Genomic DNA, 17,836 nt, shown 5'->3' on the forward strand with positions numbered 1-17,836 from the left:
CAGCAGTAGGGTTGGCCTAAAGCCAGCCCATAGAATAGATACGGGCGTGTTCTACACAGGAGTTCTTGTAGAACATGTTCCAATCAAACCTCTTTCCCTTCGTCTCCGGTTTTCAATACGAACAAGTGTCATCCTCTTCTCCCATCGTTTGGATGGAATACCCACGTGGAGCTGACCTTCACTTTTCAGAGACAGGGGCAAGCCGATAATTTGTAGCCTCCCTGGTTGTTTTCTGGAAATTTCAGTAGAAGTGAAGCCCTGTAGGAGCTCCCTAAGGACTCTAGCTAAGACCTTTTTGAGACCCTGGGTGACTCGCGTGGACTTATCCCCTCTCGGTAAGCCGAAGACCATATCGTCTACGTAGCGTGCGTAATAAAAGACTACGGCCCCATCCTCTCGGACCATTACCCTTTCAAGCTTGGCATCCAATATATGGAGATAGCAGTGAATGAGGACAGGTTCAATCGGGCTTCCGAGCGGTATTCCTCGCTTCTGGCACGTGTAACTCTTACCTTTTCTATCTACGTGTGGTTTTCATGAAAACCTATTTTATCAACCTATGGACTCCTTTCAATGACAGAGTCTTTGGAGCAAATTGGTTCAGGATTCTAAGGTTAGAAAAGAGTTACCACTCAAGGGAGGAACAGGATATGTGGAAGGCTATCCTGGTGGCTCAAGACTGACCGGTATACCTGGACCAGTCTATATTGAGCCATATTCATCAATTCGTCAGGCAATTTGGCCTCACACAATGTATCCCTGTTCCACCAGACGCTTAATCAACCCTGGAACACAAGAGAACCCTTCTTATCGAAGAGAATTGCGTATTAAACAGATGAGAGAAATAGCCCTAAATATGTGCATCGAGTAAGTCATTACCTTCTATTCGATCTCTAGTATCGCTCATCAAGTACTTGATCAGATTCCTCTTTTTTCTTGCAATTGAAAAGTGGTGGAAAAAATTTGTATTTCGGTCACCATGTCGTAGCCAATTGGCTCTGCCCCGCTGGAGCCATGCTACTTCTTCTTGTTCAAACAGGTTCTCGAGCAGCAGTCAAATTGACTTCCCCTGCTTGAGCGTAATGCCCGCCCCTGGTGTGGTAGAAAAAGCCTCGTTTTCTATTCCTTTTAAAGCTGCTGATGCGAGCTACCGAACAAACAAGATTAGTACAAAAAGCCACAACTAGCACTAGCTTTCGTGATTGCTTCTTTCTACCTTTCTCACTCCGGTAATTGCTCCTTCTCCAAAATATCACTACGGACAAGATGAGCTAATAGAAAAAGTTAGGGCAACAGATGATAGCGACTCGCCAGACTCGAACTGGCATAGGCGGATCGGATCAAACGAAATTAGCCTTTATTCCATCAACAGGAATCGCTTTGATTTCGCAGTTCAAGAGGATGGTGGGGGCAACCTCTCTACATCTGCGGGCCGGTAGGCCAGCCAACTAACTCTTCAAATGAAGAACTGATTACTCCACATCTATGAACCTATCATTCCCCGCCCTTGCCCATTATTTCTTTTTGTATCACGCTAGGACTTTGCCTCTTTTTTTGAGGAAAAATATGGAAGTAGAATCTCCTCTCTTTTAGAGGCGTCTTCCAAATCCAATTTAAGATCAATGAGGTCTTTCAGAGAGCCGCTGCTTTTTCCATTAAATTCTAGGATCTCTTCGATCCTATGCGCAAAAGCAAGGTGTGAGCCCGCGACCCCTCGATCGCTCTCAGAGTCAATCGGCCCAAACCGGGTTATGAGCTCAACGAAAAAAAAAGTATTTTTAGAAATTGCCTGCAAAACCGCCTTGCGAGCGTTAGCGTCAGCGTCAGCGCCATCTCCCGATGGATATTTTTTGCGCATCTCCAATAGCGCCTTGGCCCTATTTTCTTCTTCGTCTATTGGGGAAGAAGAAGAGGTGGAGTAGCAGGCGGATCTCATCCCTCCTGCGGACTTCCCCGTACTCAAAGTGACTCTGAGAGATTGCGCTTCTCTATTAATCGCATTCTGTTCAAGAATCACTGTTTTCATGATCGAATGACGAAATAGATATACGAACTGTATAGGATCATTCGCTGGGATGGGATAAGTGATTCTTTTATAGGATTCCCATGGGATCGTAGAATCAACTAAGGATGGAATAGGTATTTGTGATCGATCAGCTTCCAGTATGACCGAAGACTTTCTATCTGCATTCAGAATAACCACACAATCAGGTTGTTGGTTCAACCCAAAATTGATCTTCTTCTTTCTTGAACGGAATTTTTTTATTTGCAAAAGATTTGGTCAAAAACGCCCCGATCTTCCATTGAGAATCATCGAAACAATGAGAATTCACATTTCTTAAATAGCTTCTTAAATAGCTCGCCATTTCTTCCGTTATCTCATAAATAAATAAATGATTGGTCTTTAAAAAGAAGGAACGGCCTTTTTGACGACTGGGAGATCCTATAAAATGAAGAGCGTTTCGTAAACAAATCAGTGTCTTGTCTGAATCGAGAATAGCATTTCCATTTCTTGAACCACGGATATAGACTTTGAAATGGTGATCAGCTACCCGACGGCCGAGATGTGCATTCGTACAAAGTAATTTAGTACAGACTATCGAAAGCATTGTCATTTTGCGATTTGAGTTCCGGAGATACAGGTGGTAAGTTATGGGTAATGCGGGGGAACTTTAAGACGAGATAGAATACCTAATATGGGAGTGGTTTAAGTGAGAGAATAGCTCCCTTACCAAACCAACCGAGCTATTTGCCATGTTTTTGACAAATGACCTAACTTTGATGTGATGTGCCCGGCTAGCCCGGATCATTCTTAGAGCAGTCGAGGTTACCGGAATTACGGCCTTCCGTATAAGAACTGGCACTATTGTAACTCGCTATGGGCCTCCTGCCTTCTCGAAAGAAACTGGCTTTTGAAGAAATTACTCTATTTTACGCATTTAGTTGAAGCGGATTCAAAGAGCTCTATCGAGCAAGGAAGGAGTATACTATACTGTAGCTGGATAAGCTAGATACCAAAACTTTGATAAAGATTGAGGCAACCCATTTGAGGAAGAACCGGACGGACCCCTGTGGAGATGGCATAAACAATCCTTTGATGAACTTTCTGGTTAACATAGAATCTATGAGTTTTTTCCTCTAATTACTACTACTAACATTATTCAATCTGGTATCCAAGAATTTATTAAGCTCATCCCGCAAGCACATGTACACATCTTGGATTTTACCGTCTTAAGATGGAAGAAGATTCGTTCTCCTACCCATTTCTAAGTTAAGCAAGAGATAACTCATAATTTGATATGCACTCGCACTCGCATCTTGGGTCACTGGAACCTGATGATAATTACTCACTCCTTCATCCTGAGAAAGGATCTTGGCTATGAAAAAAAATGGATCACTAGCTTGCGCAGCAAATTGAATGAAACTTTCGTCCGAAGTAAACATTTCAGTCTGGTGTTCGTTATACCATTTAAGGGCATCATCTAAGTTCGAGAACTTTGGATACTTAAAGGCTGCAGCACATGCTAAGTGTTGACTGAGATTCTTTTTTTCCGACAGGTGGTTTTGTGCTGGAGGTTGAGGATGATCGGCAGAAAAGAGTAATAAACTTTTTGACAAATCACGCTCATGAAAATGCAATACACCTGAACGGTAGATTCTACCACGGAAGTCCATGAATGCTGGCAAATAGAATTGATAACCTTCGTATGCTGACGCAAGTCTTATTAAAAAATCTTCATAACTAGCCTGTTGCACCTGTTTTAATAATTTATTTAACAGTATGTTATAGCTACAAGCATTATTAATACCTTTGACGTTATTGAAGTAGCACTCCCTCAATATGTCTGAGGCTTCTGTCGGATTCACGCGAGCCAGAGCATTTGGTAAAAGAAGCCCACACTCAACTAAACATTGACGATTCTTTTCCAGAAATCTCAAGAGCCTTTTGTTTATTTCAAACGCTTGAGACTGAACCCCATTCAAAATATCACATATCTGCTTGTATTCTTTTTTATGTAACTTTATATAGAAGTGGTTTAAGTCATGGGAAGTTAATAGCCGAAAGTGATTCTAGATATCCCCCATGGGTTTGCATAAGTAACCTCCTATCAGATCCGATAATGTATCATGATCAGACCCCCTCTCTGCTGGTTGCCAATCCAAGGGTTTGCAAAGCATCGGAAGATTGAGTTTGATAGGGAGCAGATTTATGTTCAAATTGCACATAACATAACAAGAATTCTCTATATACCCTTGACCTTTCTTAAGAACCAGCACTGGATCTTCTTTTGTTACTCCCCTATCTGTTGATATATGTAGAACATTTCTTTCAATCATGAATTGGAGCAAGTATTTCCCGATATCATAATGACACTGAATTTTTTTCTTTTTCTCTTTTTTGCTAGCACCTTTGGGCTGAACAACATCCTTAACTGATTCTACCTTACTAGTGAGTACTGCTTCCACCTTACCACTACCTGGTGCTTTGTATTGTAGAAACCTTGCTTGTTCTCGTACACTTGAATTAAGTTGATCTATAAATCTAGCTGCCTTAACTGCGGATGATTCCTGAAGAGTGTTGAATACCAAGCCTAGTACATGAATCATGATAGCCTCAAGCGTATAGATACCAAACATCTTAAGCATAGGTAAGCTACTTGGTAGGCAACCCTTTAGATATTGCTTAGCGTTAGGCTGATCTTTATTAATCAAGAACTTTACTATGTTAGGAGTTACTTTAAATAGATTATCCTCATCGAACTTCATTGTGCAATTTGCAATTTGATTCTGTAAATCTATTAATTCAGTATCGGAAAACACACCATTTTGATTCTTCTTTTCATTAATCAACAACTTTCTAACATCATCCTGATACATATCAACATTAGAAGTCTTTTTCGTTTTGTCAATATCCAACAGCTTAGCGTAGTAATCGTTCCAGAACTCCTTAATAATACGTGCATTTTGCAAAGATTTATCATTCTCAATGCTATCATCATATGTCTCGGAACAATAAAATAGAACCTGCATACTTTTATTTGTTACCCTTACTAAACCGCAGTAAGGATACGAATACGACTGAAATAAACTACTAGAATCTAAATATAAGGAAAGGATCAGAATAAGTACTAATGCTCTGTATAATACTTTTCCCCGAGCGATGGTTTAGCGGATTCGGAATTGTAACCAAGCATCCTGGGTTCTATACCCGATTCAACACTAGAGCATGCAGCCGATCCTGGATACATAACTATATAAAGTGTGCAGTTTTGGATCTTTATTGGTAGCCAGTCTTTCACTTCTGCCTCTCCACTCCCATGCCTTTCTTGGTCGGACCAACCCAACCGGCGATTTCCGACAAGTCTTTCTGCTTAGAGCAAGAAGCGGAACCAAAATAAAGCTTTCTTTATTTTCATTTATGGATAACCAATCCATTTTCCAATATAGTTGGGAGATTTTACCCAAGAAATGGGTACATAAAATGAAAAGATCGGAACATGGGAATAGATCTTATACCAATACTGACTACCCATTTCCATTGTTGTGCTTTCTAAAATGGCATACCTATACAAGGGTTCAAGTTTCGATCGATATTTGCGGAGTGGATCATCCCTCTCGAAAACGAAGATTTGAAGTTGTCCATAATTTACTGAGTACTCGGTATAACTCACGCATTCGTGTACAAACAAGTGCAGACGAAGTAACACGAATATCTCCGGTAGTCAGTCTATTTCCATCAGCCGGCCGGTGGGAGCGAGAAGTATGGGATATGTCTGGTGTTTCTTCCATCAATCATCCGGATTTACGCCGTATATCAACAGATTATGGTTTCGAGGGTCATCCATTACGAAAAGACTTTCCTCTGAGTGGATATGTGGAAGTACGCTATGATGATCCAGAGAAACGTGTGGTTTCTGAACCCATTGAGATGACCCAAGAATTTCGCTATTTCGATTTTGCTAGTCCTTGGGAACAGCGTAGCGACGGATAATTCCGAATCTACATAGGTCTAGTCCAGGGGACAAATCAATAGGAAATGCTATTTGCTTCTTAAGAAGAAGAACTTTTTTGAAATGAAAGAGTTTCCACGGGCGTCGGATATCATTTCTTCAAATAAGGAAGAAGTGTTATCGAAGGATTTCCTTCCATTCTTCCTAGTATGGAAGAAGTAAAGAAAAAGTACTGCGTCTCGATCTATACGAAAGGGCACTGGTTTTTTCTTTCGGTTTCATTGATAGCAGAAGAGTACGCTAGCTAGCGGAGCCTGAAAACGCTTGCTTGCGCCCCACCCCTACGGAAACTATTGCCTATGCTTGCTGCTCGCTCAGTGTCAGTAGAAGGGAAGAAAAGATGGTCACTCCTTTTAGGAACATGGCGAGCCTTACTTACGACTGTTGCACTTCACTCGCTGCTCGTTCATTCACTTGCTCATGAACTCGCTGCTTCGCCAGAAGCGACTAGTCGCCTCCTTTCCTCCGCCGAAAGATGCTTAGCCAGAAGCGACGAAGGAGGGGAGCTGGGGAAGGCCGACGATGGCAATGAGGGGGAAGCTGTCGTAGAAGCTTTGCCCCTTGCTTTACATAAATTGTTATGAACTTACTAAATGACCTTATTTATTCTCCCGGAACGCTAGCAAATCTAATAGTTCCATCTGCTCTTCTTAACTTAAGAACGAAGGCCGCCATCCTTCTTATTCAGGAACCCTTTGTTTGAGGAGGGCGTATCCCCGGGAAGGGGAGAGTGGCCGAGCGGTCAAAAGCGACAGACTGTAAATCTGTTGAAGGTTTTCTACGTAGGTTCGAATCCTGCCTCTCCCACTTGTTGTAGACTTAAGAGAAGAGAAAGTAGGCGGAAGCCTAGGAGGGCCAACCGAGCGAAGCTCTTTTTTTTTGCCGTGCCGTGAAGTGCAATTTTCTCGTATGCGTTTTAGAGAGGTTGTCGAAAAAAGACGATCTATAGAGATTCCCCATCTATATCCAATCGAGAATAGAAGCGAGTCGCTTCCGGCGTCGGCTTGTAGTCTCTGCAGTCGGCACACGCACGCGCCCGCCATCATGCCTCCTTGGTTCGGGACGAAGCCAAGCGAGACATACGATAGACGAAGGAAGCGCCCACCCAGCAGGAGGGCTAAAACCTGTAGTTTTGAAGTTGCAAACTCCAGCTTCGAAGCTGGAGTGCTTTAGCCCTTTTTTAAGCAAGAATCACCGTCTTGAGCGCCTTGCGCGCTCAAGAACAAGCAAGGGATGAGCGCTTTGTTGCTAAAGCGGATACGTTTTCTTGCTGGGGAAGGCTAGTTTGATCGAGGATTGGAGAGGAGGGAGAGGTGGAATAAAAAGCTCGGGATGGATTTTGGAGTCTTTGTGCGAGCCGTATGCGGTGAGAGTCGCACGTACGGTAAGGAGGGGGGTTCGCGTCTATACGTGTAGTGTGGTGGTTGGGCCTACCCACCCTATTTGTTCCATGATCTATGGGTCTACTGGAGCTACCCACTTCGATCAATTAGCCAAGATTTTGACCGGATACGAAATCACTGGTGCTCGATCTAGTGGTATTTTTATGGGGATTCTTTTTATCGCTGTAGGATTCCTATTCAAGATTACTGCAGTTCCTTTTCGGGCGGCTGTAGGACGGACGGCCCCCTATAGGTAGTAGGGTAGGGTGGGTGGTACCGCTCAGATAGCGGCCAATCCTCCTAACTGCGCGCGGGCCGGGCTTAGAGCGCGTGAAACTCATCACTACCTCGTAAGGGCGTTGAGACCATAGCATGTTACACAAAAGCGCCGCTTTCTCAGGAGTGTTGTCACACAGCTGCCCGACTAGAAGAGCTACTCGCTCTGTAGTGTTGTCACACAAGATAAGCACGCCGCCCGCCTGCTGGCCGGGCGAATCGAAGTTATCTTCCGGTCAACTGTCCACCCAGTCAAGTGCAAAAAACACAGTGGAATCACGCAACGCACGCTGCTGGTGTGCTTCCTGCCCACGAGGAAAGAAGAGCGACAAGGTTCAGATTTGACTGTTTGCAGCATGGGAGCTGATTACCCAAAAAATCCCTGGGAAAAAAGAAAAGATATCTCGGTAACGAAAACCATAGGAGGCTGTATTGGCGAGATCCAAGGGTTCACAGCAGCCCAAAAGAAAAACCGCCTGGAAGTCCGAGGACCTTTAGTACCGTACCGAACCAGCAGCCTTCGCGCCAAGCGACGACCGCCCTTGTCCCTTTCCTTTTTCCATTCAGCCTACTTCTTAGCTTTGTTCCGTCAGTCTAAGGCAAAGCTTAAGTGGTTTGCCTACCTTACCCACTTGATGAAAGGGAACGAACTTCGTTTCCTTGGCGGCTTTATGGATGGATTCAGTCAGAAAAAACTCCTTCCTTTTGAAAAAAGTGACGCTTTGCGTCTTCGCTTCCGAGGGTTAGGGTATAGGCCGTTTCGAGCAAGCTTTCGCTTTTTCTCCCGGCTTTCTACAACTTTCGCTTTAGCTTCCAAAGGCGACCCAATGACCTTTCCGGAATTGGAAGTATTCGTCGCCCTACCCTAAGAAAGAAGTCACTATAAAACTGCTTGCCCTCCAGAAGTACCAAAGGTGCGCGGAGCCCGGTGAAAATGAATATGTTTGCTACTGAAAGAAGCCTGCCTATTGACTAATATTCGTCTTTAGAATGAAAGTAGCTATGAAGCCCAATCTACTGTCGATTCAAAAGGGGGCATAGTCATATGGGTGGGGTGTTTGTGGGGAGCTGCCTTGGATATGAGGAATTCCTCCAATCTAAAAAAAAAAAGAACAAAGAAAAAGTCCGTGACGAAGATCTTTCTTTTCTATCAATAGATAGGAATGAGTGTTCGTTATAGGGGATAGGATCCATCTGCTCTCTCTCTCTCTCTATTTTCTTTGATGCAATTTAGAGAGAAAGAGCAGTGCGAATTAGAAAAAAAAGAGAATCGGGAGATGATTCCAAAATAGATACATAGACATCTAAAGTAAAGGGATGTATATATTATTCCTATATATATCATCTATCTATGAAAAAAGTAAACAGAGTTCGTTTTTGGGTTCCCCGAAGCCCCGAATGGATTGGATCGTTTCTGCTTCTGCCAACGAAATGAAGGCCTCGCCCCTTCCGAATGCTTCTCCGATCCTGAAGTTCTCGCGAAGAGAATAAGATGCAGCTCCCCCTCCCTCTGTCTTTTTCCGCTTTGCTAATCTTCCCCTCTAACGCGGGCCGGGCTTAGGCGGGCGCGGGAGGAAGAAAGAAAGTCGAAGAGCGTCTTCTCCTTTGTCCTTTTTTCAGTGCAACACAGGAAAGCACCCTCTTTTTGTAATCCCTGCAGCTTCCCAGAGGCTTGCTTTTTTTTTATTGAACGCATGGCGTAGCTAGGACCCCTCCAATCATGTTTGAGCCTATGTTCACCCGGGGCCAAAAAAGGAGAATTCCGGAATGCCTGCCGACGTTCAGATAAGGTGCATATCCCTTACCACTAAAGGAAAGGCTCGACGAAGGGGGGGATATTAGCTGGGTAAGGAAAACGCTTTCGGAGATTGAGATGTCGATTTGTTTTTCATCGAAAAGGAAGAAGGCCGAGGGGATAGCAGCCTTCCTTCGGGCTTTGCCTGCCGACGTTCTAATAAAGAATTCCGGCTCGGCCCGGGAAAGCGCTGGCAACAACATAAAGAAAGGGGTCCATGTAGCTGCTGCGCCCGCCCACTGAGCAGCAGGTTCGGCATCTACTACAAAAGAGAGAATCCACTTCAGATAACCACGTCTCTGCTAGGCAGCGTGTGGAATGGCCGAGAGCGGACCAAATGGATATATAATCCAAGCCGAGAGTGGAGTTACGTGAACAGCCGTCTGATGGAAAACAACTTTCACGTTCGGTTCAGAGAGCACTTTTTTCGTTGAGAATAAGTCCTTCCCTTTTGTGTGAATTCCCCAGCGGCGAATTAACAACTTGTGGGGCCCTATCTATTCAATCTCTCGAGCCCCAAGAAAACCCCCCTCTCCCTCGGACTCAATCTCTCTTTTGACTCTATATATGTGGGCACCTGATATCTATGAGGGTTCACCCACCCCGGTGACAGCATTCCTTTCTATTGCGCCTAAAATCTCTATTTCTGCAAATATGTCACGTGTTTCTATTGTTGCTTCCTATGGGGGTACATTACAACAAATCTTCTTTTTCTGCAGCATTGCTTCTATGATCTTAGGAGCACTGGCCGCCATGGCCCAAACGAAAGTCAAAAGACCTCTAGCTCATTAGTTCGATTGGACATGTAGGTTATATTCGTACTGGTTTCTCATGTGGAACCATAGAAGGAATTCAATCACTACTAATTGGTATATTTATTTATGCATCAATGACGATAGATGCATTCGCCATAGTTCCAGCATTACGGCAAACCCGTGTCAAATATATAGCGGATTTGGGCGCTCTAGCCAAAACGAATCCTATTTCGGCTATGACCTTCTCCATTACAATGTTCTCATACGCAGGAATACCCCCGTTAGCCGGCTTTTGTAGCAAATTCTATTTGGTCTTCGCCGCTTTGGGTTGTGGGGCTAACTTCCTAGCTCCAGTGGGAGTAGTGACTAGCGTTATAGGTCGTTGGGCGGCCGGAAGGTTTCCATGAGTAAGGTTGGAAGACCGAAGGCAGTTTTCCGTGCACCGGACACGTAGCTTACCGAACCAGTTGCAACACAGATGGAAATGCATGCTATGAAAGACAGGGTTGAGTCTGTTACATCAACCGGACTCCATATCCTTGTACGAGTCCACAATCACTACACGAGATGAACCTGGGTTTGGTGAATGGAAGTTGGCCTTAGGTGTAATAGGACTCCCAGTTACTGCGTGCGATCGTATACTGAGGTGCTCCCCGTCGGTTGTTGGAACGACGCGAGCCGGGCCGGGCCTCGATTCCTTTCAAAAAGATGAAGGGACAGAGGTGACTAATTCCCCATCTCATTTGGGGCGGAAAACGAATCGACATCTCGATGTGATACAGCCCTTTCCATTTTCGTTGGGAAAGAACGGCGAAGTCCATCCGAACCCTCCAATGAAGAAATAAGAGGAGAGCAAAGCGCCAATGGCGCGCGAAGCGCATGCGGAAGGGGCACGGAGAAATAAAGAAGTGTGGGGGAGAAGCAGCCGAGCTCATTCCCTTCGCTTCCTGGGCCCAAAGCAGTGCTTTGTTTCCTGGCCAAATCAAGGATTTGGGGCTGATTGCAAAAGATATCTGAATAGAAAGATAGATCCATCCATCTATCCAGATATCTAAAAAAGAATCGATTTCGATTTCATGAAACCTTTGATTCAAAGAACTGCGCTTAGCCCCCCCGCTCATGAAACGGCTCTGCTGCAATGGATGGCAGAGGGTCCGTAGTACCCGAAGCACTGGAGTGATCCAGTAGCCGGGAAGGGGCCTAGAAGTGCCTACTACTACACACACTACACTTGGCTCTACACATTTACAGAGCTTACCCCTGTCCAGTGTCTGGCAGAACGTTGGGGGCTTCAATCGTCGACTCGTTATCTCCATCTCAGCCCAGGCTAACGGAGCCTGGCTTATTCAGGGGAGAGAGTGGAGCCTATCGAAGCACTCTTGAGAGTAAGATCCTTGGCTCCTCTTCATTCTTTACAGGGGTCTCTGCCCACATGGAAGCGGGGCAGAGATGGATAAGATCAAACACGGGAATAAGAAGCATTTGAAATGCCTTTTTGATCATTTTGATAGAGGGGGATGGATAAAGTGGGCAAAACAGACTCACATTTTTCAATCGAAAAGATGGGTTCCTTTTTCGTCTCGACAAAGAAAGAATCATCTTGAAAACGCTCCTAACCCCTTCGTAGGGCCGTGTATAGTAAGTGATCCGAACCTGCACGGAGCGAGCCCCCCTTAGAGGCAAGTGAAGTTGGTGAGCCATATGATGGGCAACTATCTCCTGCGGTTCGGAGAGGACTCAGCTGTTAATTAGTACCCCCTTGGTTTCGGGGTGGACCCTTTCACTCTATTTTATTATATACGCTTAGCAAAAAGAATGTTTTTTGATAGACCTAGGACATGGATTCTATATGAACCAATGGATCGTGACAAGTCGTTACTACTAGCAATGACTTCCTCTTTCATTACTTCATCCTTTCCATATCCCTCTCCCTTGTTCGATCTTACTCATCAAATGGCACTCAGTTCATATCTGTAAGTTCGTTCGATCATTGACAAGGTTCAAAGAAAGGGTGGGCCATTCACCATGAAGGCTAAAAGCGAGATAGGCTTTACTGGACATTTTCGCTTACAAAGGCGAAGACAATTCCGCGTTTTTCAGCCGATTCTCCGAAATTTAAGACAATTATCCTCACTCAAACTTCAAAAAGTCCTTTTTTTCTGATGTAAATTCTGTCTGTCTCCTTTGTCCTTCCTAACGCTAGTCTAGTCTCCGATTAAAGGATTGATACGGGCGTGCTTCCTTGCAGAGGGTTGTTTTAGACACCTACCCACCAGAAACTTCGCTTTGCCACCCAGGTATAACCAAAGCCTTCCACAAAGGAATATTTACTACTGGGTCCATCACGTGTCCAGATACCGGTGCATCCCTTGCCGTTTCCCCATCGGCTGAAGTTGGATCAAAGTCCCCGGACGCGAATGCTCATTATAGAAAGAACTAGGCCTACTTAGGTAAACAGGCACCCCATCACTACCGTAGTAGTTGAAATCTCTAACTTAGGTGCGTTTGCCCATTACTTCTACCCATCTACGCGATTCTGAGATCCAGCCATTGGAACTGAGAGATCCCCGCTGTTTGACCTACTCAAGTAGGCTTTCTATTGAATATCCACCCGTGGTAATTGCTTGACTGGTAGAAGCACCAAGCTTTGGTACTATAGTCGTACTCGAGACCCTATTGAGCTGCTTAGTCTTCTCCTTTCTTTGGCTGGTGAAGGGACGGTGGACTTGTTGTTTCATTGCTCTCGCGCTCTGATCTTGATATTGATTGCCAACTCGGATAGAGGAAGTAAGCTGTTCTGTTTGGGCCATCGTTCTCTGTTCTATTGGATTTGACACTTTTTCTGATCTCCCTCTGCCTATTTTTGAGCTCAATAAAAGAGAAAGTTTCATGCCAGTATGGGCGAAAACCATCAATTTTCACATTCCCCTAATAAATGGGTGTTTTTGAGGTCCTTTTTCCGATCAGTTTCATGCCAGTATGGGGTCAAAGTATACAAAAATCACATTCTCCCCGTAGAACGCTGTTTTTAGAGCTCTCCTTTTTTGGAAACTTTCATTGCGCATAGTACGAAAACCAACAGAAATCCCACTGGCAAGGGTGTTGTGCCGGTTGCCGACCAGGCGATCGACCAGCTTCCGACCAGAAGCGTTGGTCCAGTGAGGTGAGCCACGACCAGAACAGAGCTGTTACAAAGGAAGCCCACTCCCTTATGTTCTGATGGGAAATAGGACTAGGATCTGTAATAGTTGTATCTGCTTTCCTTTGGTTTGCATGGGCACGTGATACATTCCTAGCATGACGTTGGAACAAGCAAGGACCCAACGTGATCCAGAGGGCAAGCCCATCCCGGGTAACTTTGTATCCTGACCCGAGCCGGAAGTTTGTCGAACTTGTAGTCTAGGACATTGGTAGGGATCCGCATGGGCACGCTGAACAATCCGATGGCCACCCACAACACGAAACATCGGCCCCGCTCGTAGCGCTTGCCGATCATCCCTATCTCTACCGGGCCCGTATTCCCCGCCTCGCTGATACTTATTCATTTCTTTGAATCGATAAAGATGGGTATCCATGCCTCTTAGTTCCGGGGAGATACTGGTTATGCCAGTGTGGACAAGTTCAAATGGAGCAAACCCGCAAGAGCATGGAGCATAGGATTTGAATTAGCCCAATGCGGATGGCAGCGATCGAGCAACTAAATGAGCGAACTCCAAATAGAAATCTTTTGCGCTTTCCTAATGTGTTCTAACAGGTGTTACAAGCTTCGATAATCTAGCGTGAACTAACCCGAACTATGGTTTCGCTTCCCTAAACTATGTGGTATAATCACTTTAAGTGAAGCATGTCCCGATGATTCCCCGGATAGGAGAAGGCCAGCTGGGTCATTTGTTTGTATAATTACGAGTCAATTCACTCCTGCGGTTTTTGCCCGAGTCAAAAGACAAGCAAGTCCTTTGAGTACACAGCGAACGAAGTGCCAGAATGTGAGCCTAGGGTGAACAGTGGTGCTTCCATGGCAGTTGGATAGTAGATCAGAGAGGCAGGCCAGTAGAATATGGAGTTGTTTTCGTTCTCTTGTTATTATTTTCTGGCTATAAGTATTTCTGTCTTGGATTCGTTTGGCCATTAGGTTTGAATTGCCTTCTCTTTCTGTCTTCCATTTGAATTCCGTGATTTATCCTGCTATTTGGAGAGTAGTTGATATGGTCTTTCTTGGGTTTGGCTTTCAAAGTGCAGTTCGAAAAGAGTGAGTTGCTGTCAATGGCTGGAATGGAATATATAAATAAGATGGAAAATATGGCTTTCTTTCCATCTACCTATTTGAAGTAGTAAGCTTATCTTTTAGGTGGGAATAGTTTACAATCGAGTTTGAAAGCATTAATGAAGTGAGCCTATTACATCAAGTTCTTTTTTGCCCTTTTCATTTGAAAGTAGCCATAGGCAAGGAAGGCTACCTATTGATACGGAAAGAAAGCCATCTCTAGCTATTCTTTTTTAGGCTGGAAAAGAGTGCTCCATATCCATATATGTGCTTGGAGGGAAGGCCACATCTTTAATTGTATTCTTTTTCGAGGTCATCCTCTTCAGCCTGTGTTAGTAGTGCTAGTTTTTCGTTTTTAGTACCTTACGGGTCTATAGAAAGGCTTAGAGGATCCTAAAGTGTCAGTTTATGTTGGAATTGCTTTGCCCTTTTTCAAGCAAATAAGCTTGAAAGAAAGTGCTTTTATTTGAGTGGAAATGAAAGAAGAAATCGTCTATCTAGACAGAGTATGTGTATTATTCGGTCCATGCTTGCCCTTCTAGGCCCTTTAGATCTATATCTATCTTACTATCGAAAAGGGTTTTAGGAGGAGCAGAGCAAGTCGCGTTTACAGCCAGCAGTTCTTATGGGCGTAACTCCCTCTAGTATTCCAATAATCTCCTTTCCTCCAATATGTCACTAGTATTCAAGTATGCGGCTCGTATTAGTATGCCAGGCGTTCGAGAGACCAGAATTCTTTTCATAGCCTTCCCTTCAATATGCCATCTTGTCTTGCGGCGCTCTATCCTTCCAAGCGAGCCTGTGCTCGGGTAGCACTCCTTCTATCATTCATAAAATATGCTTATCTCTCCTTGGTCGTAAAGCTTCGCTTTGCTTTCATTTACCGAAAATGCCATTGGAGTTTCCAGCCGGGAGGCGCAGTCTCATACAAGCAACTTCTCTTCCTCTTTCGAAAAGTAGCAAAGCGGTGTCAGGTTGGAAGCCTGCGGGCCAGTCTGTTCTAGCGCCTCATTCTTTACATCCTTGCATTACTCTCTTCCTTTCCTCCTTGCCCTAACTTGAACTGGCTGAAACTAAAATGGCCGGACTTTCTAATGATGGCACTGGCTTGGCTGGATCGACATGAACTTCTATTAGGACAGCAACTGTTTTGCCCCTTGTCGAACTTTGACTGAGACATAGCCTTGCTGTTGCGGGGCAGCCGACTTATAATTCTAGTTACTGTCCTTCTTGTTCATGTAGTGCCTGCCTCTCTCCAAAACTCCTTCCCGCACTTGATTGAGCAAAAGATGCAGCTTCACTAATTGAGTTAGGCACCTGCACTTCCACTGCAGCTCTGAGTTCATTCTTCAGACCCAAAAGAAATTGTGTCACCAGCAGCAGTCCTCCTACATTCAGATCATACAATTTAACCTAGCGGAGCGGATTCAACTACTTAAGATATTCTTCCTCAGAGCCAGTCTGCTCTCTATCATCATCTATCGTCTAAATAAGTAAATAATGACACCGATATAGATCTTGTTGAGGACCCCCATCCAAGCCATAGGAAAGAAAGCCGCTGGAGTGCGACGCTCAAAGCAAAAGTAAGTAATAGGGAAACAAGGTTCTATTAGGCTTGCAGGGCTGCTGCTCTTTGAAAGACGAGGTCTAGTGGAAGAGGCGGGTCGGGCAAGTTGAGTACTCAGATTCGGCGCTTGCTTGACATCTCTCTTTCAATCTGAAACCTGACATGACCATTGATTCCGCCTCCATTGCCGGAAAGGATAACGATGGATCTTTAGCTAGCTCATAGGCAGAGGAAAGGTATACGTTAACAGATAAGGAAAAGTGGATCCGCTACCAAATACGTTGTGGAGCCGTGTTCTCCAGGGAGGTTTGAGGGTTCTTGGGATGGGTTCTATGTTGCTGCCCATTCATTTCCTATTAATAAGGAGATATGTAAAGCCAGTCATTCTATTAAAGAGAACTTCCAGTGGCAGATTTTAGATGGTAATTCGGTGCGATTGTTATAAGACCCTTGGCTCGGTGGAACTGCATTGAATAGAAGGCCTATTCCTATGAACATGTCAGAGCTGTTGGAAGGTTTGTCTCTCTCCCACTATCTCATTCCTAATAAGGATTAGGATGAAGCCTGCATTCCGGTTTTTTGGTGGAAAGCTTATTGGAATAGACTTCGAAATACAAGGAAGGCGCGCCAAGCGTCTCAAGTCGCATATGTTCCGCGAATAGTCACGCAACCGCACACTCTATATGCATGTATGTGTATTTAGCATATTTCTCTCCTACGTAGCACCTCAACTAAGTGGACCACGAGGACTCCCCTTATAAACGGGTTCGATTTTTTGTCCACAGTCGAGGTGGTACTAAACTACACCTACCCTTCCACACCACTGCCCTCCCACGGCTGATGAAACAAGCCATCCTTGATGGTCCACGTTGGTTGTGTCAAGGCCCAACTTGCAGCTGCCATGGGCCACGGTCCACTCCACATGCAATGCAAGGTTGGCACTGGGCATCAAACGTGTGACACCTGTGCTCCCATCATACCAGTTCCCTACCTCTGGATGAGACAGTGCTCGGGTCATTAGATTAGGTGGTCCATTACGCTTCTTTTTGCGGTTATTAATTATTCCCATAAATGGCTTCATCTATTATGGTTAACCGCTCCCGTAAATCTCTCAGATTCGTTGAAGCAACGTACTCCCTCCGTCCGTAAATAAGTGTACTTCTAATTTTTGTCTTAAGTCAAAATTTTTAAATTTTGACCATCTATATACAAAAGATTAGTAACATATATTACATCAAATTGGTATATTATGAAAGTACATTTCAAAACAAATCTAGTGATACTAATTGAGTGTTATAAATGCGGTTACTTTTCCCTACAAAGTTGATTAAAGTTTTAAAACTTTGACTTAGGACAAAACCTAAAAGTACACTTATTCGCGGACAGAGGGAGTAGCTGGTATGGGTGACATGTTATTTTGTGCTTGAAGCAAAATACTCTAAAGATAGATGCATAATTCACTAATACTAGATGCTTAGTTTATGTAGGTAGCAGAAGCATTATTCAGCTGCACAAACCATGCTTCGTAGCTTTTTTTCTCCAACCACTGTGATGTGGTGTGCTTCCTTGATTTTTCATATATGCTTCCATGTGGCATGCTTGCACTTCTTTTTTGGGTTTAATATCTATTTATTTACTTCGTACATACTTTCATAAAGCTTCATAGCTTGTCATTCCATACTTAGGCAGAAAAAATAAAATGACAAAAAAATAAAATAAGCATGCTTCTTTTTGCATTGTTCCGTGCTTCAACACTAGGCCACATGTGTAGTTTAGATTCGTATGA

At 44.3% G+C, this 17,836-nt stretch overlaps 1 protein-coding gene, 1 non-coding gene and 2 pseudogenes across 2 annotated transcripts; 3 read left to right on the plus strand and 1 right to left on the minus strand.

The window, feature by feature from the left end:
• Positions 1-1,379: 1,379 nt before the first annotated feature.
• Positions 1,380-2,760, minus strand: LOC125541061 (annotated as a pseudogene).
• Positions 2,761-5,117: 2,357 nt separating this feature from the next.
• On the plus strand, positions 5,118-7,454 carry LOC125535805 (NADH dehydrogenase [ubiquinone] iron-sulfur protein 3). The gene has a single exon (XM_048698875.1). It carries the CDS (start codon positions 5,420-5,422, stop codon positions 5,990-5,992), a length of 573 nt encoding a protein of 190 aa, XP_048554832.1. The 5' UTR covers positions 5,118-5,419; the 3' UTR covers positions 5,993-7,454.
• Positions 6,736-6,818, plus strand: TRNAY-GUA. The gene has a single exon. It is a non-coding gene; the product is annotated as a tRNA-Tyr (tRNA).
• Positions 7,452-10,673, plus strand: LOC125535804 (annotated as a pseudogene).
• The last annotated feature ends 7,163 nt before the right edge of the window (positions 10,674-17,836 follow it).

This window comes from Triticum urartu, chromosome 2 (genome assembly GCF_003073215.2).
Source record: "Triticum urartu cultivar G1812 chromosome 2, Tu2.1, whole genome shotgun sequence".
Lineage (NCBI taxonomy): Eukaryota > Viridiplantae > Streptophyta > Magnoliopsida > Poales > Poaceae > Triticum > Triticum urartu.

Excerpts from the sequence above, each read along its gene's own strand:
- LOC125535805 (XM_048698875.1), top strand. The coding sequence starts at position 5,420 with ATGGATAACCAATCCATTTTCCAATATAGTTGGGAGATTTTACCCAAG.